The 25,027-nt window shown below is 46.4% G+C and overlaps 1 protein-coding gene across 1 annotated transcript in view; it reads left to right on the plus strand.

The window, feature by feature from the left end:
• Positions 1-25,027, plus strand: part of hcn4 (hyperpolarization activated cyclic nucleotide-gated potassium channel 4) — a 398,010-nt gene that overhangs the window by 35,222 nt on the left and 337,761 nt on the right. Inside the window, exon 2 of the mRNA XM_085972020.1 lies at positions 24,275-24,698. Coding sequence (XP_085828146.1) covers positions 24,275-24,698 — 424 coding nt within the window. The remainder of the gene's footprint in view (positions 1-24,274; positions 24,699-25,027) is intronic.

Genomic DNA, 25,027 nt, shown 5'->3' on the forward strand with positions numbered 1-25,027 from the left:
CAGAGAGATTTGGGTATCCTTGTGCAAGAAACACAGAAAGCTAGCATGCAGGTACAGCAAGCAATAAGGAAGGCAAATGGCATGTTGGCCTTTATTGCAAGGGGGGTTGGAGTATAAGAGTAAGGAAGTCTTGCTACAATTGTACAGGGCCTTGGTGAGACCACACCTGGAGTACTGTGCACAGATTTGGTCTCCTTATCTAAGGAAGGATATACTTGCCTTGGAGGCGGTGCAACGAAGGTTCACTAGATTGATTCCTGGGATGAGAGGGTTGTCCTATGATGAGAGATTGTGTAGATTGGGCCGATACTCTCTGGAGTTTAGAAGAATGAGAGGTGATCTCATTGAAACATACAAGATTCTGAAGGGGATTGACAGGGTAGATGCTGAGAGGTTGTTTCCCCCTGGCTGGAGTGTCTAGAACTAGGGGGCACAGTCTCAGGATAAGTAGGCCATTTAAGACTGAGATGAGGAGGAATTTCTTCACTCAGAGGGTTGTGAATCTTTGGAATTCTCTGCCCCAGAGGGCTGTGAATCCTAAGTCGTTGAGTATTTTCAAGGTTGAGATAGATAGATTTTTGGAGTCTAGGGGAATCAAAGGATATGGAGATCGGGCGGGAAAGTGGAGTTGAGGTTGATGATCAGCCATGATCTTATTGAATGGCGGAGCAGGCTCGAGGCAGGAGCCGACTCCTGCTCCCAATTCCTTATGCTCTTATGCTCACGTTACCACTGTAAGTTGACCAGCTTGTATCATCTCCTGCAAAGAGACAAGTGACGTCCAGCAGTCCTTGCTCAGGACGTCCCCTCGGTTCGTAAGTGAGATCAGAGTCGCAAAGCCACCCAGCCTGTCTTCATCCACCATCTCTGCCCCTTCTTCACACATCAGTGATGCATCCTGCATCCCCTCCTGAGTCTCACTAAGCTCCTCCTCGGCTGGTGTCTGCTTCAAGCGATGCAGAGTCCTGCGATTGGAAAAAAAAGAAAGACTTGCATTTCTATAGCGCCTTTCACGACCACCGGACGTCTCAAAGCCCTTTACAGCCAATTAAGTACTTTTGGAAGTGTCGTCCATGTTGTAATGTGGGAAACACGGCGGCCAATTTGCGCACAGCAAGCCCCCACAAACAGCAATGTGATAATGGCCAGATAATCGGTTTTAGTGATGTTGGTTGAGGGATAAATATTGGCCCCAGGACACTGGGGAGGACTCCCCTGCTCTTCTTCGAATAGTGCCGTGGGCTCTTTTACGTCCACCTGAGAGCAGACGGGGCCTCAGTTTAACGTCTCATCCAAAAGACGATCGCACTATTGCAGAGGTACTGCAAAGCCTTACGACCTATTTGTGAAAAGGAAAAAGGTGACACAGGAAGAGCAGATAGGCATTGTTATGCATATTTTTGCAATGTCAGTACGTGCTACATTTTGCAGAACATTCAAAACACTGCTTCCAAGCTGATGAAAGTCAAAATCATTGGCACGGTGAGCGAATGCAATTAACTGTGTACAAGGCCAAAGCCTTTGTTATCTCCACAAATTTCAGCATCCTGCAAGCTAACTTTACCATTAATCATTACATAATGTCAAAAGAAAACACGGCTGAGAAAAGGTCATCAAACCTATTGTCCCCACTCCCTCCATATGATGGAATCTCGCTGGTTCGTACAATCCCCTGAGGAAGGTGAATAGCTCATTAAAATTTACCACACAAAGGACTTATGTGATAATGGCACATGGATAGAGAGAGATGTTTGGAGGGCAGAAAGCGAAGCATCGCCGTAAAAGGACTCGATATCGACCATATATATATAAATAATCTGGATTTAGAAATTGAGGGAACAATCTCACCATTTGCAGGTGACATCAAATTGGGGGCTAATTGCAAATTGTGGTGAAAATTGTACAAGTTTGCAGGTCGAACTAGGCCAGCAAGATGGATGGATGATGCAGTTCAATGTAGAAAAATGTGAAGAAATACACTTTGGAAATAAGACTAGGGAAAGGAAATACACCTTAAATGCTAAGTCTTTAAATGGAGTTGTAAGACGTTCTGATTGTCTGACAGTTTATAGAGCTCAGACCTGTCGAACAGACAACACAAAACCCAATGAATCTGTGAAACTTCTAATACTTAAAAATCAACAAGAGGTTACATGTAATGACCAGAATACAAACTGTACTCAATTCATGTACTTATCACAAGCAAGCATCTAAAATCATTGGGCTGGATTTTCATTGAGGAGGCGGGTAGGAGGTGGGACTACAACTTTCGGGGTTGTAGTCCCGCCTCCATCGAGTTCAAGCCAACCCATGCGATTTTGACTTGATTGACCTTGTTGAGCCCACCCAGCGGGCTCAGCAGGCCAATTAAGGGCCACCCGGCAACAGGTGACGTCACAGAATGATATTTCATCTGTCAAGACCTTTTGACAGATGAAATATCAGTGTTTGAAGCTGTCAACACTGACAATCTGTACTCCAAGTTAATTCCATCCTCTCAGGATGATTTAGAGAACTCTCTGGAACAGAAAGCTGAATGCTGCAATTTTTGACAGATCGCGGCCATTCTGCTTTCTGTGCCGGTGAGATGAGGGACTCCCAAGACCTGAAGGAAGGAAGGCTGTAAAGGTAAGTAAAACTTCTTTAAACACTTTAAACACATCAAACACACTTACCTCTGCACTCATGCACCCATCACTCACCTGAACACCGGACATCTCGAACCCTTCAGCCCGACGACCCGCCTCGCTAACTTGGCGTGGTTTGGAGCCATCGGGAATCCCACACTTCAAGAATGAAAATAGGGATTAGGCTACAAACTGCCTGTTAACTACTTGTTAACAGGCAGTTCATTGGCACTAATCCCCTTCCCGCCTCGGGGAGGCGGGTCCCAGTGCGGGGCGGGTACCCGTCTCCTTTGAAACTGGCATGGAGGCGGGTTGGGTGCGGGATGGGGTCGGGACCCTGATTTCGGGATTTTAAACCCCCCACACGCCTCCAATCCTGACTCCATGGCCAATGAAAATCCTGCCCAATGAATCTGTGAAACTTCTTTTACTTAAAAATCAACAAGAGGTTACATGTAATGACCAGAATACAAACTGTACTCAATTCATGTACTTATCACAAGCAAGCATCTAAAATCATTTGATTATATGCAAAACCACATTAATTACTATTCACCAGATGAGAGGCCAATTCAATGATGAACTAGACGTATGACTAACTTTAACTGGCAACTGACTAGGTCACCATCGACTATAGCCCCGACTGCAGTGCCGAATGTTTTGAAACAGTACCTTTTATACCCCAAAATTTGGCAACCCTCTCACTGCGTCCGTGTCCCTAACTATACGGCATAATGGTCGGCAGTTGTTTCCCAGACCCTCTTATCACTAGTCCGTTAGGCAACTGTGGGCCTTTAAGGTGCGGCACATTCCATAGTCTGAAGATGTTTCTGCTATTGCACTGATTTCACAGTCAATAGTCTGTTCCCACAGAACTTCATTAAACTTGTTTTCCCATATCTGTTGAAAGACAATTGGCAGCTTTTACAGCTTGCAAGTCAAACAGTTTATTTTGCAAAGTTCTCACAGCAACCGGTCTTTGTCCTCGCGAAGCATGATGGTAAAATTCGCTCACTTTCAGATTCAGTCAAATGGAGATTCAGTCAAGTCTACCGTGACAGTGTTACATATTATCCGCCCTCAAGAGTCTGAACCTGAATTTAAGGTCACAGACACTTATATGTCGTCCTCTTCTGTAACAGCTTGACCAATGCTCGCTGCTTGCGGTGCTTGTTGAAGCAGAGGGACCTCAGTGTGGAGACACTCATGACATGAAAGGCGGCAGTGCAAGTAGATAAGGCATTGACATGGTAAATGAAATCCTTGGTTTTGTATCTAGAAGCATAGAATACAAAAGCAAGGAAATAATGCCGACCCGGTTTATGACCTTGGAGTATTGTGTACGATGCTGAGCACTCCAATGTAGGAAGGATATGAAAACAATGGAAAAGGTGCACTGCAGATTCGCTGGAATATTATCAGCGAAGAGCAGTTACAATTATGAAGAGAGACTGGAGATGTTAAGAGATTTTTCCACCCAAGTGGAGAAGGTCCGATAGAGGCCCTCAAGATTGTGGCAAAATAACAAGTGGTAGATTATTTCTCCCGGTTGGCAATACGATAGCAAGAAGGCACGTATTTCAGATGATTGAATTAAAGGGGATGGTTAGGAAAAATGTTATTTGCACTGTGGGTGGATAAAATGTTGAATTCTCTGCCCCAAACTGTTTTTAAAAGCAGAGCCCATAAATTCTTTTAAAAGGGGATTAGATAGTTGCTTGAGAAAGAAGACTATTAATGGGCTTTGGAGACCAGACTAAAGGAATGGGATTAAACTAAGCTGGATTTTACTCTGCCATCCCACACCAATATAAAGGCTAAAAAAAGGAGGAACAATCCGATGGCGAGGCTTACCCCTGCGTTCCAGGCCCGAGTTCCATTCCCCGCCCGCCCCAGCTCCTGCCGACACCACAGCTAGGCACACTCTTACTGCCCACCGCCTGTAAATACCAGCAAGGGCATGGCTTGCCGGCCAATTCTGCTGCCATCTGCTCCCTTGCCCGATGCCTGAAAGAAAAATTCTTGGAATTCCCCTCAGGGCTCTGCCGGCCCCCTTTGTAGGGCCGGGCCGCCTCTTCTGATGTTGTAGTAGTGGTTCAGTTGTTGTACTACGTTCTGACACTGGTGGAATGCCTACTGGTAGCAGGGATCCTACTGGGACCAATGACTTGCCTAAATGTACAGTCCCCATCCAGGAAATTGGGTTGCGGCTCGTGGCAGTAGGTAGAGTCCCACCCCGCCACAATACCTGTGAAGACAGGACCCCCAGCCCGGCATAGACTGGATGGGCCAAATAAAAAGACTTGCATTTCTATAGCGCCTTTCACGACCTCAGGGCGCCCAGAAGCGCTTTACGGCCAATGAAGTACATTTGAAGTGGAGTCACTGTTGTAATGTAGGAAACAGGGCAGCCAATTTATGCACAGCAAGCTCCCACAAATAGCAATGAAATAGATGAGTCAATCACTTGTTTCAGGTGTTGGTTGAGGGCTATATGTTGGCCAAGTCACCGGGAGAACTCCCTTGCTCTTCTTAGCATAGTGGCCACGGGATCTTGTACGTCCACCCGAGTGGGCAGACGGGGCCTCGGTTTTAACATCTCACCTGAAAGACGGCAGCTCCGACAGTGCAGCACTCCCTCGATACTCTACAGATGTGCCAGACTAGATTATGTGCTCCAGTCAATGGCTTGCTTTAGGGCTGTAATGATTCTAAGACTGAGATAAAGTAACAATTTCAAACAAATGAAACTGTCTCCTGGAGGCAATCAAGGATGTCACCATAATATTATTACATCCAGGTGACACTCCAAGATGACCCAAATAATGTACTATATAAATCATTTGCCGATACTCAAACCATCAACATTTTAAAAACTTTCACACCCAAACATTATTTTAACTCTTTCTTTAATCTAAACTCCATTAAATATTTCTGATGAGAATCCATGCTACAGATCGACTGCTCTGTGGGGGGTGGGGGGAAATATTTATTTCAATCACTAGTCTTAAGTCTTGGCAATTTTGCATTCATTGTTGCATTTGAATAACTTTAATATTTAAATAGCATACATAGAGAATAATGGATACTTATCAGGGGATTATAAAACAAGATCTTTTGGCCTTTGTAAGGCATCATAGACAATGACAGCAACAGAACATCATCCAAACTCGCTGGCAAGCTTCCCAGTGCATCTAAAATTTCCTGGTTTGTTCCCATTGACCTTCTTCGGTGGCCTGGGCCCCTTGAAGTCACGACCTGAGTCTTCAGCAGCAGAGGTAGTGTGTGATCTCGCCCTCTGGCGAACTGACACCTACGGCGCCTTACCCGGGTGCCCTAGCTCCACCAGACTCGTGGCCAATGATTCGCCACGTGAAGACTCCCTCCTCTAGCCGACCCGCTAAAGTGCGCATGTTGCCAGTCTCTGAGCTGGTGCTTGTTAGGGTCAGATCGCGCGACGCTGCGTCTTTAGGGAGTCTGGCTTCCTCTTTCTGAAGTGCCGGAGCGTCCGTGACATTTTCAGCACCTGAAATGAAAGAGAGGGGCAAGAGTTAGCTGTTAGTGCGAGGAGACAGCAGCGAGTAATGCGTAGCTGCTGTTAACAGTTTGTCATGCAGTGTGTGTAGGGTGAGATATAAGTAAGAAAGGGGGAAAAAGGGATAAAGCGTGAAGAAATGCTAGGCGATGTTTCCTCCAGTGTTGCCACTCTGCCACCTTGGCTCTGGGGCCCAGTGTTGATGGGAGCTTCCAGGATGTAACATCACTTCTGCACTCCGTACTCACATGGAGCCATAGTAGTGCTGAGGCACAGGTCTTCTTACAGTTGAGTTTGACTGGCATTTATATCGCACCTTTCACATCCTCAGGATGTCCCAAAAGCACTTCACAGCCCAACTAAATACCTTTTTGAAGTGGAGTCACTGTTGTAATGTGGGAAACGCGGCAACCAATATGTACACAGCAAGCTCCCACAAACAGCAACGTGCTAATGGCCAGATAATCTGTTTTAGTGATGTTGGTTGAGGGCTAAATATTGGCCAGGACACCAGGGATAACTAGTACGATAGCAAAATACTGCAGATGCTGGAAATCCGAAATAACAACAGAAAATGCTGGAAAAACTCAGCAGGCCAGGCAACATCCGTGGAGAGAAAATAGAGCCAACGTTTCGGGTGAAAACCCTTTCGGGTAACTCCCCTGCTCTTCTTTGAAGTAGTGCCACGGGATCTTTTACGTCCACCTGAGAGAGCAGACGGGGCCTCGGTTTAACGTCTCATCCGAAAGACGGCACCTCCGACAGTGCGGCACTCCCTCAGTACTCCGGTCCCACATTTCTTAACTCTTAACTGTCCTCTGAAGTGGCCTAGTGTATCAAACTGCCTCAGGGCAACTAGGAACAGGCAATAAATGCCAGCCTTGCCAGTCATGCCCAAGAAGGAATAAAATAATGGGTGAACAGCTCCATTAATATAAAGTAGAGAGGGAGGTTGTGGAAACATGTGAAGTATCCCTCTGCCTATATCGGCAACAGTAACTTCTTGGCTAATATATTGAAATAATCAGAAAATTCAGACGATGAACTGTGTACCTTTATTTTCCTTCACAGGGCCGGCAGATAGCAATTTCTGAATCACTTCAACATGAGACTTGTGCTGCAATAATGAAACTATAATTTGAGGTTGCAGATTTGAGGACAATCTTTGATGAATACACCCACCATACCATCAAACAAACTGGCTCGCGTCAAGTTTCAGTGTTTAAAGGATGGTTGTCAGTGACGTAAGAAAACTACTAGGCACTCGGTCTAAGCGTTAAACAAAGCTTTAATCAACTGTTTTACAACATGGAGGTCTAGTTGTGTCCTTCATTAGTTCCTGTTAAGAATGTCCTGCGCAAGCTGGGCCCGTGCCCGAGTATTTATACTCTCCCTGGACAGCGCCACCCGCAGGCCGCTCAGTATTATTTCATCAGTCTTTCTTTCACGAATGACTGATTCATGTCAGTCAGCGAATTACAATTTAGACTCATAATGTTGTCTGCATCATGCAGTTTAATTGCTGTATTATACATTTCTCCATTCAGGAAAGGGCAGTGTTATGGAGAGGGTGCATGATATGGTTTCTGTGTTACTGAGGGAGCCATAAAATGTGTCTTATCACATTCTTTGCACAAGAGTGTTAAGATGAGGCTTAGTGTTTCATTTTGTATTGTGGCATTGCTGCTTACTAATGGTGTGAGTCTAATTAACTTTTCTCAGTAGGTGGTCTCATACTACCAGGGATTTACAGTGCAACTGCAATTTTATTTTTTATTAAAAAAGATCACAGTCAATTGGCTAAAGCAAACAAATAAACACTTGTATTTATTTAGCTCCTAAGCAAATGCACAACATCTCAAAGTGCTTCAGAAACAATGAATTACTTTGAAGTTCGCTGACTGACATGAATCAGTCATTCATGAAAGAAAGACTTATGAAATAATACTGAACGGCCTACGGGTGGCGCTGTCCAGGGAGAGTATAACTACTCGGGCACGGGCCCAGCTTGCGCAGGACATTCTTAACAGGAACTAGTGAAGGACACAACTAGGCCTCCATGTTGTAAAACAGTTGATTAAAGCTTTGTTTAACGCTTAGACCAAGTGCCTAGTAGTTTTCTTACATCACTGACTATTGTTTTGGAAGCAAAAACAGCGGACGTTTAGCACACAGCAAAATCCCACAAACAACAGTGGGATGAACGACCAGTTAATCTGTTTTTGGTGTTTGAAGAAAGAATGTGGGGCCAAGATACCAGGGTGATTCTTTGCTGTTCCCTGAAATTGAGACACAACATCTACCAGAGCCACCTCAAAAGTGAGCTGGGGCCTTTGCTTTTTGTTTTAGTCAAAGGACAGTACCTCCAACAATGCAGCACTCCCTCAGTACTGCATTGGGCTTGAAGAAGAAGAACTTGCATTTATATATCCCCTTTCACGACCACCGGACACCTCAGCTTTACAGCCAGTGAAGTACTTTTGAAGTGGAGTCACTGTTGTAATGTGGGAAACACGGCAGCCAATTTGCGCACAGCAAGCTCCCACAAACAGCAATGTGATTCTGACCAGATAATCTGTTTTAGTGATGTTGGTCGAGGGATAAATATTGGCCCCAGGACACCAGGGAGAACTCCCCCTGCTCTTCTTCAAAATAGTGCCATGGGATTTTGTACATCCACCTAAGAGGGCAGATGGGGCCTTGGTTTAACACCTCATCCAAAAGACAGCACCTCCGACAGTGTACCCTCCATACTACCTTTATTTGTGCAAATTGCTGGAGTGGGATTATGAACCCACAGCCTCCTGCCTTAGAAGTGAGTCTGCTATCAACTGAGCCACAGCTGACACTTGAAACCCAAGCCAAAATTACTGCTGTTAGCTAGCTTGGCTCAGTTGCTAGCACTCTCACCTCTAACATAATGGGTTCAAGCCTCACCCCACAAACTAGTGCAAAATCAGTCCTGGCATTTCATCTTAGTCTTGAAGGGGTGCTGCACTGTTGGTGTAGTGTATGTAACCGTTCCACCTTTAAGAGAACTATTTTAAGGGTTGCACTACTTTATCTTGGCTGCTGTATACTGTAATACCGGTGGTGACCACACCGGTATATAAGTGCTGTGTAAGGATTTATTGGGCAGTTCAGCCCGGACCTTCGACTAGTAAAGACCTGTTAAAAGTTACTCTCGTGGTCTGTGTAGTAATTCTCATTATAACACACAGACTTAACAGTGGCGACGAGTACGATCTTACCCTGCGGCAGAGATACATCCAAGGCAGTTTAACGGGCGTCGAGAAGAGGCATCCGCCCTCATCATTCTGCTGAGGAAAGACTCGGGTCTGCAGAGCAAAGGAAGAATTCTGACAGGAAGCCTTCCATCAACAACAGGCAGTGATCATCCCTTCTATCACGGTGGTGGGTAAGCCGATCAGCGACGAGCAGCAAGTCGGCCACGTTGGCTGTGAAGTAGGGGAGGGAAAAACAGAGGATATAAGGGCGGAGAACTCGACCACGGCCGGGGAAAAGAGCCGGACAGAAGTCGGGGCTAGAGGCGCTGAGACTGGGGCAGCGTAAGGCACGGGAGCCGCAGTGAATGCAAACGCAGCCGGTGTAAAAGACCGGGCTGCAAGCGGGCTGGGAGACGCAACAGCGTCGAGAGAGAGCTCGACCGCGACCGGTGAAAAAGGCCGGGCAGCTACCGAGGCCGCGAGGCGCAGCGACCGGGTCAGCGTAAGGCGCTGGAGAAAATTTTTAAAAAACCGCGGAGAACTCAGCCGCAGCTGGGGGAAAGGACCGGACTGCAAGAGGGGCTGGGAGGCACGATTTGAAAACCGCTGGGGAGGGCGAACGTAGCAATACGGCAATCGCCATTACAGCCAGCGGGGGAGAAAGGCAAACGCGGGAAGCCGCCATTTTCATAGGCAGGGGAAGAAGACGAGCGCGGGAAACCGCCATTTTGAAGAAAAAAAAGAAAAGAAAAATTTCTTTTTGTTTCTCAAGAAGATTGCGAGGATGCCTAAGCGTGGTAACATCAACGATTTCGATCCCGATGTTGAAGATTGGGCCACGTATGTAGAACGCATAGAGATATATTGTAAGGCAAATAAAATATCAGATGAAGATAAAGCACTAACCTTACTAAACTCAATGGGTGCGAAGACATACGGGCTATTGAAGCATCTTCTATCACCAGCTAAACCGACGGATCAGACTTTCGCTAAAATTGTTGCTGTCCTGAAAAATCATTTGAACCCCACACCGCTGATGTTAGCGGAACGATTTAAATTTTATGCGAGAACGCAACTGAAAGAGGAAAGTAACGCGGAGTATTTAATTGAACTGCGTAAGCTAGCGAAATACTGTCAGTTTGGGGAAAGACTGACAGAGGCACTGAGAGACAAATTCGTGTGTGGATTGTCGAAAGAAGGAACACAAAAGCGGCTACTTGTAGAGAATGATCTTACACTTAATAAGGCTGTCACTATTGCAGCATCGCACGAAGCCGCAGCGAGAGGCACTGCGGAAATGCAGCTGAAGGCAGCGGTACTCAGCGTAGATCAAATGGCTTTGGGTACAACGAAATGTTATCGTTGTGGAAAGACAACACACGATCAGAACCAATGCTGGTTTAAAAACCAGGAATGTAGAAAATGTGGCAAGCTTGGTCACATAGCTAAAGTATGCCGGTCAGGAAAGAAGACCAGCAACAAAAAGTCACCACAGGAAAGGTGCAGAAAGGTTCCTAAGGTGGCTGAGAAGAGTTCGGATGAACAGAATTCGGATTCGGACTCCAACAGCAAGGAACTGGGTAGTCTGAGAATTCACAATGTAAGTAAGGAAGCTGACCTACAAACTATCTGGGTCACACTGCAGATAGCAGGAGTCCAAGCGAAGATGGAATTGGACACCGGATCGGCGTCGACGGTCATGAATAAGCAAGATTACAAAAGGTTATTCACACATATTCCCCTACGGGATACGGAGATAGTATTGCAGACATACACGGGGCAAAGAGTATACCCCATCGGAAAGATAAAAGTCAAGGTGATACACAAGGGCAAAGAACACCAAGGAATGGACTTATATATACTACCTGAGGGAGGTCCACTACTTCTGGGACGGGAGTGGATCAGGAAAATAAATATGGACTGGCACTCCCTAAAAGCAATAACGGTAGATTCCGGAAAGAAAAATGTCAAACCTGAACGATTGTCCAGAATATTGGATGAGGGCATATGCAGCAGTGACAGTGACAAAGCAGAGAGTGAGAACTCGGTGAAGACAATTAGCTCAGACTCTGGAGCTGATGATGGTAAGACCAGCCCATGTGCAAAAGACAAGTCTAAAATGGACTTGCAGACTAATGATGGAAAAACGAAGGAGTGCATAAATGCTTCAGAAGAGAACAAAGTATCAGAACAGAATTCCACTGAACAACAACAACATAGTTTGACAGAGAATCCTGAGTCTGTCCAGTCTACAGACATGCACATTTCTGAGGAACACCGGGCTCGAACTCAACTCAATTTCAAACTACAACAGCAATTAGAACAAATGATTCGCCGTTTTGAGCAAGAGATGAATGCAAAGAAAAAGTTCTTTGACACAGAGTTGGAGAATCTGGGAAGACAGCAGAAGCAGCTGATTGAGAAAATGGATCAGGAACACACAAACCGTCTGCGCGATGAGGCCAAACGAATCAAAGCTGAGCAAGAAAGGGAATATGTCAAATTCATCAATCAGTTGAAAGCTAAGAAGAAAGAGCACCCTTTTGTGAGCAGTGTCAGCAGTAATAAGCCACTCAGGGAATTGGTGGCAGAGGCACAAGCTGAAGTGATGGAGGAAATAGAAGACAATAGAGAAGAAGCAGAAGATGATGACTCATCTGAACCATTATCACCCCTACCAGGTCATGCACGTGGTCCCTCCGAACTGAGCCAAATCAGTCTGGAAGTAGAAAAACTTCCCAAGGTACTCGAGCCTTTCGAAGTCAGCAATGCTGGTTCTGAAGTTACGAAAGTTCAAGCTGTTAAGTCCAGTGAAGGACTATTAGATGAGTCACCCCAGCAACGAGAACCTACTACACCACCGAAAACTACTACACCACCGAGGCGTTATCCGGACCGAGTCAGGAAGCCTCCAGAGAGACTGAATCTGTGAACTGTTTTTACATGAAGTTGTGTATATATGTTATGTTATGTTTAATGGGGAACATATACTGTTAAGCTAAAAAGGGAGGATTGTAGTGTATGTAACCGTTCCACCTTTAAGAGAACTATTTTAAGGGTTGCACTACTTTATCTTGGCTGCTGTATACTGTAATACCGGTGGTGACCACACCGGTATATAAGTGCTGTGTAATGATTTATTGGGCAGTTCAGCCCGGACCTTCGACTAGTAAAGGCCTGTTAAAAGTTACTCTTGTGGTCTGTGTAGTAATTCTCATTATAACACACAGACTTAACAGTTGGAAGTGCAGTCTTTCAGATGCAATGTTAAACTGAGATCTCACCTGCCTATTCAGGCACTATTTTTCATCGTCGCTGGGTCAAAATCCTGGAACTCCCTCCCTAACAGCACTGTGGGAGCACCTTCAGCACACGGACTGCAGCGGTTCAAGAAGGCGGCTCACCACCACCTTCTCAAGGGCAAATAGGGATGGGCAATAAATGCCAACCTTGCCGGCGACGCCCACATCGCCAGAATGAACTATTTGAAGCAGAGCAAAGGGAGTTATCCCAGTTAATTAGCCAACTTTCCTCCCTTTACCAACACCACCAGATTAACTGGTCATTTATCTCATTTGCTTTTGGTGGGACCCAACTGTGCACAACTTGGTCTTCCACAACATAGCGACTGACGTAAGAAAACTACTAGGCCCTTGGTCTAAGCGTTAAACAAAGCTTTAATCAACCGTTTTACAACATGGAGGTCTAGTTGTGTCCTTCACTAGTTCCTGTTAAAGAATGTCCTGAGCAAGCTGGGCCCATGCCCGAGTATTTATACTCTCCCTGGACAGCGCCACCTGCAGGCCACCCAGTATTATTTCATAAGTCATTTTCACATGAATGACAAGATTCATGTCAGTGACCACACTTCCAAAGTAATTTGTTCACTGTGAAGCACTTTGGGATACTGTGAGGATATGGTAAGGCACTGGAGGAATGCAAGTTTTTCTTTAAAGAACGGGCGGCACTGTTGGCTTGCCTACATCATTTCAGCACCTGTGAATGGAGTTCCATGCTTGTTTTTAAATATGCTTTCTCAGAGCTCCACTTTGCCAGCATTAAAAAGCAATATAAAATTGGCAATATCGTTCTATGTCAAACAGGCACCTGCATTATAATGGCAATATTATATAGATCTCAATAGATGATTACAAATTGTTCTAGATAAGTGTTAATTAAACAGCGGGGAGTGGTTGTACTTGCAATAGTAACCCACCAAGTGGCATTATGGTCTACTTGTTTCCATCACAAGTTAGATTATTTGTGGTGCCAACAACTAGAAACCATCTGTTCAATTTGTGCCACATGCTGGTGAGGTGTCGGAATAAGAAAGCCAACAAATTAATCATCTAAGATGTTACTGGGGTAACCCACTGCCCTGTTGATGCACTAATACATGGCGCCACAGTGTATTATTGCATTTCCCACAAGGTGATTTCTGATCTCAAACTATCTCCCGGGCTGTCTGGCAAAGGTGTCCAGAAGGGGAAATATCTTTCAACGAGTGACAGGGAAGGAAATTTGGAGGCCTTGACATCTTGTACGGAGCCCGGCAACAAGTAGACCTGGACTTCCTGTAACAGGAAGGACAGGGGATCAGGGGGACCTTGGTGTGCATGTACATAGATCCCTGAAGGCAGCAGGACAGGTAGATGAGGTGGTTAAAAAGGCATATGGGATACTTGCCTTCATTAGCTGAGGCATAGAATATAAGAGCAGGGAGGTTATGATGGAGCTGTACAAAACGCTAGTTAGGCCACAGCTGGAATACTGTGTGCAGTTCTGGTCGCCACACTATAGGAGGGATGTGATTGCATTGGAAAGGGTGCAGAGGAGATTCACCAGGATGTTATCTGGGCTGGAGCGCTTCAGCTATGAAGAGAGACTGGACAGGCTGGGGTTGTTTTCCTTAGAGCAGAGAAGGCTGAGGGGGGGACCTGATTGAGGTGTACTAAATTATGAGGGGCATAGATAGGGTAGATAGAAAGGAACTTTTCCGCTTAGTAGAGGGGTCAATAACCAGGGGGCATAGTTTCAAGGTAAGGGGCAGGAGGTTTAGAGGGGATTTGAGGAAAAGCTTTTTCACCCAGAGGGTGGTTGGAATCTGGAACTCACTGCCTGACAGGGTGGTAGAGGCAGGAACCCTCACAACATTCAAGAAGCATTTAGATGAGCACTTGAAACACCATAGCATACAAGGCTACGGACCAAGTGCTGGAAAATGGGATTAGAATAGATAGGGCTTGATGGCCGGCGCGGACACGATGGGCCGAAGGGCCTCTTTCTGTGCTGTATAACTCTATGACTATGACCTCAGGCGGCAGCAGGGCGGTCAGGAGCAGGAATTCCGATGGATCACTGGCTCCCCCGATGTCCTCCGCCACTTCCGGAGTTTTCCACCACAAGTGACAGATGTTGAACATATCTGATATTTGGTTGTGCATAATGGTACATTAACGATGGGAATACATCATTGAACATAGTTCCCAATTATAAGAACAGAAATGCTGGAAATACTCAGCAGGCCAGGCAGCATCTGTGGAGAGAGAAACAGGGTGAATGTTTCAGGTCGAAATTGGAAAAAGTTAGAGATGGAACAGGTTTGAAGCAGGTGCAGAGGCAGGGAAAGTGGGGAGGGGAGGAAAGAACAAAAGGGAAGGTCTGTGATAGGGTGGAAGACAGGAGAGATTAAATGACAAAAGGTGTGATTGTACAAAGCATGAAAGAAAGAAAGACTTGCATTTATATAGCGCCTTTCACGACCACCGGACGTCTCAAAGCACTTTACAGCCAATGAAATACTTTTGAAGTGGAGTCACTGTTGTTATGTGGCAAAAGGAGATGGGATAAGTAAAGAACCAAAAGATGGGGCTCGAAGGGGTGTAAATGGGAATGGCAGAATCATCAACAGCTGCCATCTGAAAAAATAGGGGCCAGGGTTATAGCCTGAAATTGTTGAACTCAATGTTGAGTCCAGAAGGCTGTAAAGTGCCTAATCGAAAGATGAGGTGCTGTTCCATGAGCTCATGTTGAGCTTCGTTGGAACAGTGCAAGAGGCCGAGGGCAGAGAGGTCAGAGTGAGAGTGGAGCGGAGAATTAAAGTGACAGGCGACCGGAAGCTCAGGGTCACCCTTACGGATTGAACAGAGGTGTTCCTCAAACCGGTCACCCAATCTGTGTTTGGTCTCCCCAGTGTAGAGAAGACCGCATCGTGAGCAGCGAATACAGTATACTAAGTTGCACAAAGTCAAGTAAATCGCTGTTTCACCCGGAAGGAGTGATTTGCTGTTGTCCCAATTATTAAGGCCTAAGCAACATGGGGTTTCTGGAATGCTGTTGAATTTGGTGTCCAGTGTTGCTAAAATTAAAGGGCCGTCTTTTCTAGTGCAATTGATTGCAGGGCAAGGGGTGCTTCTTTTTCCTCTCCTAGCCCTGGGGGCCGTTGGGCACCTGCCACAGTGACTTTCATCTCCCCCACCCAGTCTCCCCAAGGTGAGCAATTAGCAGCGGCAGACAGACCACCAGGAGTTGGTCAGAATGATTCAATCGGAGCTCAACCCGAACATCAGGCTGGGCCAACATGAGGAGTTAGGGCCGGGCACAAATCCTACTGCCGTTCCATTCCTCTTCAAACGGATAATCAACCTGTAGTCTTCTCACTCTTGGCTGGGGAATGAATGAGGTTTATAAATGGGTGGAAATTTTAATGACAGTGACGACTCACTTTGGCCATGTCAAGACTAGTTTTTTTCCTCGTGCATCAAATTTCCTTCAGGCGTTACACTAAAAGAGAACGTGATAGGATGAAGATAGATTCATGTCAAGTTGGTCAGCTGCTACACTCAGCCACCCTAAACATTTTTCTCTCTGCTTCCTCAACAAGTTCCATTCCTGTGCTACAACGAAGCAGACATGAGCCCCTTGAGCTCGGATCATTGCTTTCAAACCATGGCCCATTTCTTGTCCAAGCTACAGGAACCCGCCAGCCTAACCATAGAACTATAGCATAGCAACAAAAAGGTAAGGCTGAAGGGCCGATAACCAGAGGGCACAGATTTAAGGTGATTGGCCAATAGAACCAGAGGCGACGTGAGGAAAAACTTTTGTACGCAACGAGGGGTTAGGATTTGGAACGCGCTGCCTGAGAGGGCGGTGGATACAGATTCTCAATAGCAGCCTTCAAAAGGGAATTGGATAAATACTTGAAGGAGAAAAAATTGCAGGGATATGGGGAAAGAGCGGGGGAGTGCGACTGACTGGATTGCTCTTCGAAAGAGCTGGCGCAGACTCGATGGGCCGAATGGCCTCCTTCTGCGCTGTGCTATTCTATTATATAGAAATTTCCTGCACGGAAGGCAGCCATTCAGACCATTGCGTCCGTGCCGAGTCCTTGCTAGAGCAATCTAAAATTGATCCCACTGCTGTGCTCTTGCCCTGTACCCTTCTTTGCACCAAATATTTATCCAATTTTCCATTAAGAGATGTAATTGCCTCCGCATCCACAGGGAAACGCATCCCATGCTCTAACAGCCCTCCGCATGAAGAAATGTCTCCTAACCTCTCTCCTCACCCTCAGTGACAATTTTAAATTGATCATCCCTTGTCCCCAATCAGAGGAAATGGTCTTTCTCCATTCATCAATCAAAACCCTTAACAGTTTATCAACCTCTAGAAGGCAAATGGTATGCTGGCCTTCGTAGCGAGAGGATTCGAGTACAGGAGCAAGGATGTCTTGCTGCAGTTGTACAGGGCCTTGGTGAGACCACACCTTGAGTATTGTGTGCAGTTTTGGTCACCTTACCTGAGGAAGGATGTTCTTGCCATGGAGGGAGTGCAGCGAAGATTCACCAGACTGATACCTGGGATGGCAGGAATGGCGAATGAGGAGAGATTGGGTCGATTGGGCTTATATTCGCTGGAGTTTAGAAGAATGAGAGGGGATCTCATTGAAACTTATAAAATTCTAACAGGACTAGACAGACTAGATGCAGGAAGGATGTTCCCGATGGTCGGGGAGTCCAGAACCAGGGGTCGCAGTCTAAGGATAAGGGGTAAGCCATTTAGGACCGAGATAAGGAGGAATTTCTTCACCCAGAGAGTGGTGAACCTGTGGAATTCTCTACCACAGAAGGCAGTGGAGGCCAATTCATTAAATATATTCAAGAAGGAGTTAGATATATTTCTTAAGGCTAAAGGGATCAAGGGATATGGGGAGAAGGCAGGGACAGGGTACTGAATTTGGATGATCAGCCATGATCTCATTAAATGGCGGAGCAGGCTCGCGGGGCCAAATGGCCTACTCCTGCTCCTATCTTCTATGTTTCTATGTTTCTATTAAATCCTCTCCTGGCCTTCCCCGCTCCAGTGGAAACAGTCCAAGTATCTGAAGTCTCTCCTCGTAACTGCAGTTTCCCATTTCTGGTAACGTCAAATGTGCGCGGCTGGCAAAAGGAGAGATAAAAAAGACTGCACCAACAGAGCAGTTTAAGTACAATTGTTTCAGACTATCTTTGCCTGCGCAGCAGTTTTACACAGGTTTTATCGTATACCAGTCACTCCCTTGCTGCTTTTGTCCAGAGATCAATGAATTTGGTGACTCCCTCTCCATGGCAACCGTTGCTAAGCTTGCCCTGCAAAAACTGATGCTGTGTTTAGGTTGTTTTTTTTTTAGGCCGGCTAACATTTCCGCTGGCCTTCAGATCCTCCTTGTAATTTTGTTAAAAGTTCTTCACTTTTATTTCGGGTCACATTTTTTTCGTTGGAACAGGCTGCGAGTCTGGTTCGAGGCAATCTGACTAATTAATTGCAAAGCCTTTCATTTGCGGATGAAAGTTGAGAGAATGTGTTCAGTGTTACTGGTTTAACCACCCTGCTAAAAGAGAAAGGTTTTGTTGTGCGAAACCGGTGGAATTTGTTGAAATATAAATAGATGCAGCAGCTTGTTTGCATAACTATTCTCAGAATGTGTTATTACAGAAAATCACCAGTTTTCTCACGGGTTCGAAGAATGTATATTTTTCCTTTCAAAGCCTTTGCGATTAGGCCTCAACACCCTTTTGGTCATTTTTGTCTCGTATAGTTTTAGCGCTTATCAAAGAGAAGGGTGTCCTTACTCAAAACACAGCTCTTTGACCAAGCTTTTGGTCACCCTTCCTAATCTCTCCCTCCCTGGTTCAGCATATCTCCATTGCGAAACGCCTTGGGGTGTTGTTCTGTTGAGGGTGCCATGTATGTGCAAGTTTAAAAAAAAATTTGTTTATGGGATGTGGGCGTCGCTGACAAGGCCAGCATTTATTGCCCATCCCTGATTGCCCTTGAGAAGGTGGTGGTGAACCGCCTTCTTGAACCGCTGTAGTCCGTGTGGTGAAGGTGCTCCCACAGTGCTGTTAGGGAGGGAGTTCCAGGATTCTGACCCAGCGACGATGAAGGAACGGCCGATATACTTCCAAGTCAGGATGGTGTGTGACTTGGAGGGGAACTTGGAGGTGGTGGTGTTCCCATGCGCCTGCTGCCCTTGTCCTTCTAGGTGGAAGAGGTCGCGGTTTTGGGAGGTGCTGCCGAAGAAGCCATGATGAGTTGCTGCAGTGCATCTTGTAGATGGTACACACTGCAGCCACGGTACGCCGGTGGTGGAGGGAGTGAATGTTTAAGGTGGTGGATGGGGTGCCAATCAAACGGGCTGCTTTGTCCTGGATGGTGTCGAGCTTCTTGAGTGTTGTTGGAGCTGCACTCATCCAGGCAAGTGGAGAGTATTCCATCACACTCCTTACTTGTGCCTTGTAGATGGTGGAAAGGCTTTGGCGAGTAAGGAGGTAAGACATTCGCCGCAGAATACCTAGCCTCTGACCCGCTCTTGTTGACACAGTATTTATGTGGCTGGTCCAGTTAAGTTTCTGGTCAATGGTAACCCCCAGGATGTTGATGGTGGGGGATTTGGCGATGGTAATGCCGCTGAATGTCAAGGGGAGGTGGTTAGACTCTCGCTTGTTGGAGATAGTCATTGCCTGGCAGTTCTGTGGCGTGAATGTTACCTGCCACTTATCAGCCCAAGCCTGAACATCGTCCAGATCTTGTTGCATGCGGGCATGGACTGCATCATTATCTGAGGAATTGTGAATGGCGCTGAACACTGTGCAGTCATCAGCTGTTGTTGGTAGCAGAAACATCAATACAATGTAGGCTCTGGGGGATTGCAAGGGAAGGGAGACCCTGAAAGCTCAAATGGTACGTCAACTTCAACTGAATCTGAGGGCACGCCTGTTTACAATTTTTCTCTCTGTACTCCAGGAAAGCTGTAGAATTATTGGAGAGAGCGCAAAGGATGGCTACAGGGCTGATTCTTGAACTTAGAGGGCTGATTTATGAGGAAAGATTGTCTAAGCCGCGACTTTACTTTTTGGAGAAGGGAGGAATGAGGGGAGAGATCTTAAAGATTTGCAGGGGTGTGGGTTTGGATCCAGGAATCTTCTGTGGTCTATTGTTGACTCTAGCTGCGTTACTTTAATTGACCTAAAGCTACCAGCTCCTGACATATGCAGCTGGCAACAACCCAGAAATAATTTTGCGGAATTAGGGAAGACTGGCAGCTGGGAAGACTCCCTTTTTACAGACACTCCTGACTGCTCCCAGCCTTGGGGCCTCTGGCAAAGCTATTGATCTGGTTTGAAGTGTCTTGATGCATTAGCAACAGAAGGAATCTTTAGATGTTTCCGTTGTTATGTCATCGCTTGTTGCTCATGTTATCACAACACTGGTTCATGCGATGCAAACTGTCACGACCGGTTTGCACATCTGCAGAATGCCAGGATTAAACATGCGCAAGGTCTACAAGGAGATCTGTGACGGTGTTTAAAATTAAAAAATTCTCGTCCTTGTTTTCAAGTCCCTCCATGACCTTGCCTCTCCCTATCTCTGTAACCTCCTACAATCCTCCGAGATCTCTGCGCTCCTCAAAATCTGGCCTTTTGCGCATCCCATATTTCCATCGCCCCACCATTTGGCGGCCGTGCATTCAGCTGCCCGGGCCCTAAGCTCTGGAATTCCCTCGCTAAACCTCTCCACTTCTACCTCTCTCTCCCCCTTTTAAGATGCTCCTTAATACCTACCTCGGACCAAGTTTTCGGTCACCTGTCCTAATATCTCCCGTGTGACTCGGTGTCAAATTTTGTCCGATAATGTTCCTGTGAAGCGCCTTTGGATGTTTTACTACGTTAAAGGTGCCGTATTAATGTTAATGGTTTAAACATGAACATAGAGATTGGCGCACTTAGGTTGCTCTCTTAGCCCAGGTTCCTGGGGCAATGAAAGCAGCGAATGAAGAGCTGCTTTGTGTAGCCATTGGCCCCACCCTGATTCCAACACTGCTCGCCGTGCCATCTCAGGGATGGCGATCCTGTAATGATGTAAGCTGAATGCCAGGATGCACCACTGACTTTAAGCACATATCTTCCTGTGATATTTTTTATGTTAGAAATATGTGGTAAAAATGTGGTTTTTAAATAAACAGGAGTGGGAATAATTAGTATGCGGATAGCAATTCCAGTTCAATAGATGGCTGGTTCTGTGAGTTATTGCCTTCAATTCACAATGCATTCTTGTACCAAATGACTCGCATTGCCATCTCGTTGTAGCACCTGATTCATACCACACGGTAATCAGGTTTAGATTTTTTTTTATTCGTTTATGGGATGTGGGCGTCGCTTGCGAGGCCAGCATTTATTGCCCATCCCTAGTTGCCCCTTGAGAAGGTGGTGGTGAGCCGTCTTCTTGAACCGTTGCAGTCCGTGTGGTGAAGGTGCTCCCACAGTGCTGTTAGGGAGGGAGATCCAGGATTTTGACCCAGCGACGATGAAGGAACGGCTGATATGTTTCCAAGTCAGGATGGTGTGTGACTTGGAGGGGAACTTGGAGGTGGCGGTGTTCCCATGCGCCTGCTGCCCTTGTTCTTCTAGGTGGAAGAGGTTGCGGGTTTGAGAGGTGCTGCCGAAGAAGCTTTGGCGAGTTGCTGCAGTGCATCTTGTAGCTGGTACACACTGCAGCCACGGTGCGCCGGTGGTGGAGGGAGTGAATGTTTAAGGTGGTGGATGGGGTGCCAATTAAGCGGGCTGCTTTGACCTGGATGGTGTCGAGCTCCTTGAGTGTTGTTGGAGCTGCACTCATCCAGGCAAGTGGAGAGTATTCCATCACACTCCTGACTTGTGCCTTGTAGATGGTGGAAAGGCTTTGGGGAGTCAGGAGGTGAGACACTCACCACAGAATACCCAGCAAACCAAATGGATGAAAAGTCTAAGAGAGAGTGGGGGAAAAATTCAGTTGTGTGCGCCTCCCGTTAGCGCCTTAAGAGGGCGCTAATGGGGCACAAAGCAACTAGCGCTCGGGCGCGGCGAAGTTTGTGCCGCTCGCGAAATTAACTAGACATTTTGCGGCGGCGCTAAACACTACCGCCACGATCTCCTGCGCCGGCAGATTGTGACGTCAGTCGAGTGCGCAACGCCCCGTTAGCGCCCCGGACCAGATATTGAGTGGCGCCCCCTGCCTTACCGCCTGCCACTAGCAATGCCAGGTTGAGGGGAGCGTTATGCTGTCAGAAAGGGACTGGGGGAGCGGTATTTAAATGCGACCGCTTCCTGCCTTTTTTTGTCAGTGACATTTTTGCACCACGCAGTCTGAGAGAGAGACTTCTGGAGAGATTCAACGCTGTGTGAAGGAGTTTTGAGTACTGAGCAGCACTTTGCAGGTTTATTTTAATTTGCCCTTCCTTGCTTCGCCAGTGCTCTGAGGTAGCACCTCACTCCTCGGCCTTTGCGCCTTAAGACAGGTGTGAAGCGCCTGATTTAGCGCTCCAATCACCTCCAGGGGCGATAAAAGCCAAGTTTGCTGTCGGAGGCGATAATTAGCGCCAGGCGCTAAACTTTGCACACGGCCGATAATGACGCCCCACACGGGGCGATACTGAATTTTTCCCCCAGTGGACTTTGTTCAAATCTCCGCCAGCGTCTACACAAAACAGAAATGACAAAAGCACAGCTTACCATTTTAGAAAAAAAATTTTGAAATTCTTACCGGAAGAGGAACCCGGGACCCTTTTGGCTGCTGTGTTGACATCATCACCAGGGAGAAACCCAATCCCAGCGCGGCTCCATTCATTTTAACGCTCGTTCCAACTCCGAACTGGTCACGTTTTTTTCTAAGGTCAGGCAGCTCCCAGTACAATCTGAAGTTTTGAGGCCCCCTGTTATACAGACACCGAGGGTGTATTTGGAACAAAAAGCCTTTCCTTCTTATTTAAGTCAGTTGTGACATTAAGGGGCATATTTTCGTCTGTCAGCTACTTTTAGCCAAAAAAGTAGATGCGAGTATAAAGCAGGGAACACCTAAAAATGTGATTATGTAGGAATGGCTAGATTCCTAACTAAAGGACTGAGGTCGAGTCAATCTATCAAACAAACGATGTTTAATACTAATCAACAGAGTTTAAAACGAAAACACAGGAGAACTACATTACAGGTCTGTACTCTTTGCTGGCTCCACGAGGACTGGCTAGGGCGGCTCCCCAGCCTGACGTCATCACGTCATCACGTTTTCCCGCCGCTGGAGGATCACGTGATCAACGTGATGACGTCATCGCGTTTGGTCTCGTTCTTAAAGGGACCGCGCTATGTACATGCAATGATATGAACCAAGATACAGATTCATTCTGTAGCTCATAATTTGTTAAAGATAATTATGTACATTAGATCAGAGACCCCCTGGTGGCTCTGCCACAATTGCATGCTTGGTGATTCAGGGCAGCTTCCTGCAATCCACTGAACATAATAAGAAATAGGAGCAGGAGTCGGCCTTTTGGCCCCTCGAGCCTGCTCTGCCATTCAATAAGATCATGGCTGATCTTCTACCTCAATTCCACCTTCCCACACTATCGACATATCCCTTAGTTCCCTTAGTATCCAAAAATCTATCGATCTCAGCCTTGAATATACTCATGGACTGAGCACCAAAGCCCTCTGGGGTACAGAATTCCAAAGATTCACAACCCTCTGAGTGAAGACAATTCTCCTCATCACAGACCTGAATGGCCGACCCCTTAGCCTGAGCCTATGACCCCTAGTTCTAGACTCGCCAGCCAAGGGAAAAACAGCCTCTCAGCATTGACCCTGTCAAGCCCTTTAAGAATTTTATACTGAGTTTTTGGTCGATGGAGATTAATCTTTAGAGAGAAATTTATATTAATGGTGGGTGGGATATGAAGAGAATGTGGAACGGGCTTCCAGAACGTGGAACGCGCTACACTCATGTAGTTGAGGTGAATAGCATCGATGCATTTAAGGGGAAGCGCGATATACACATGAGGGAGAAAGGAATAGGAGGTTATGTTGATAGGGTTAGATGGAGCGGGGTGGGAGGAGGCTGGTGTGGAGCATAAATGCCGGCATGGACCAGTTGGGCCGAATGGCCTGTTTCTGTGCTGTACATTCTATGTAATTCTGCGTACAGGAAACTTTCAATTTACCGGCACCTAAATAACCGGAAATCTCGGTTAACCGGCAAAATTCAGGAGTAGGTTCAGGTAACTTTTATTACTTGCCTTCCTCCATCTGTTGCTGTGCAAGGGTGTGGCTGCAGCTGTTGCTAAGCTACAGAGATGCTTGCAACTTGTGGCCATTGTTCTGAACCTGTTGCTAAGCAACAGGGTTTGTTGCTTTATACAGAGCTCTCAGCGCCGTATCTTTTACTATAGCTTTTGGTTATCTGGAATTTTTGATGAACCGGCACCACGTCGGTCCCGTCCGTGCTGGATAAAAAAAAGTTTCCTGTAACTGTTTTAATTGCTTTGTATGAATTAAGTAAAGGGCTGAAAAAAATATTGTCTGTATTTATCCTTCCAGGTTCTACTGGGACCTGACTATGCTGCTCCTCATGGTGGGAAACCTGATCATCATTCCTGTAGGCATCACGTTCTTCAAGGACGAAAACACCACTCCTTGGATTGTCTTCAATGTCGTGTCCGACACCTTCTTTCTCGTTGATCTAGTGCTGAATTTCAGGACTGGGATTGTGGTGGAGGACAACACAGAGATTATTTTAGATCCGCAGAAAATCAAGATGAAGTACCTGAAAAGCTGGTTTGTGGTGGACTTCATATCCTCCATTCCGGTGGACTATATTTTTCTAATAGTTGAGACGAGGATTGACTCGGAAGTTTATAAGACTGCCAGGGCGCTGCGGATTGTGAGGTTTACCAAAATCCTCAGTCTTCTTCGGTTGCTGCGGTTATCCCGACTAATTCGTTACATTCATCAATGGGAAGAGGTAAGTCCTCTACTCCTCTATACAGCAGAGCTCCCATTATCCCTTGGTCTACTGTCTGAGGAGTCCAGCAACGCAGGCCATTTTTTTCCCCCCCCAAGCAACTTCATGCGACAGAAAATGGTTTCTCACAAGATTCTGATGCCCAATCAGAGAATTAAACTGCACTATGAACTGTAGACTGGGAATAGAAACTTGGAAGATAGGAGCAGGAGTAGGCCATTCGGCCCCTCGAGCCTGCTCCGCCATTCAATGAGATCATGGCTGATCATCCAAACTCAGTACCCTGTCCCTGCTTTCTCCCCATATCCCTTGATCCCTTTAGCCTTAAG

This window comes from Somniosus microcephalus, chromosome 32 (assembly GCF_052327205.1).
Source record: "Somniosus microcephalus isolate GS21.2 chromosome 32, FLI_Smic_1.0, whole genome shotgun sequence".
NCBI classification, from domain to species: Eukaryota; Metazoa; Chordata; class Chondrichthyes; order Squaliformes; family Somniosidae; genus Somniosus; species Somniosus microcephalus.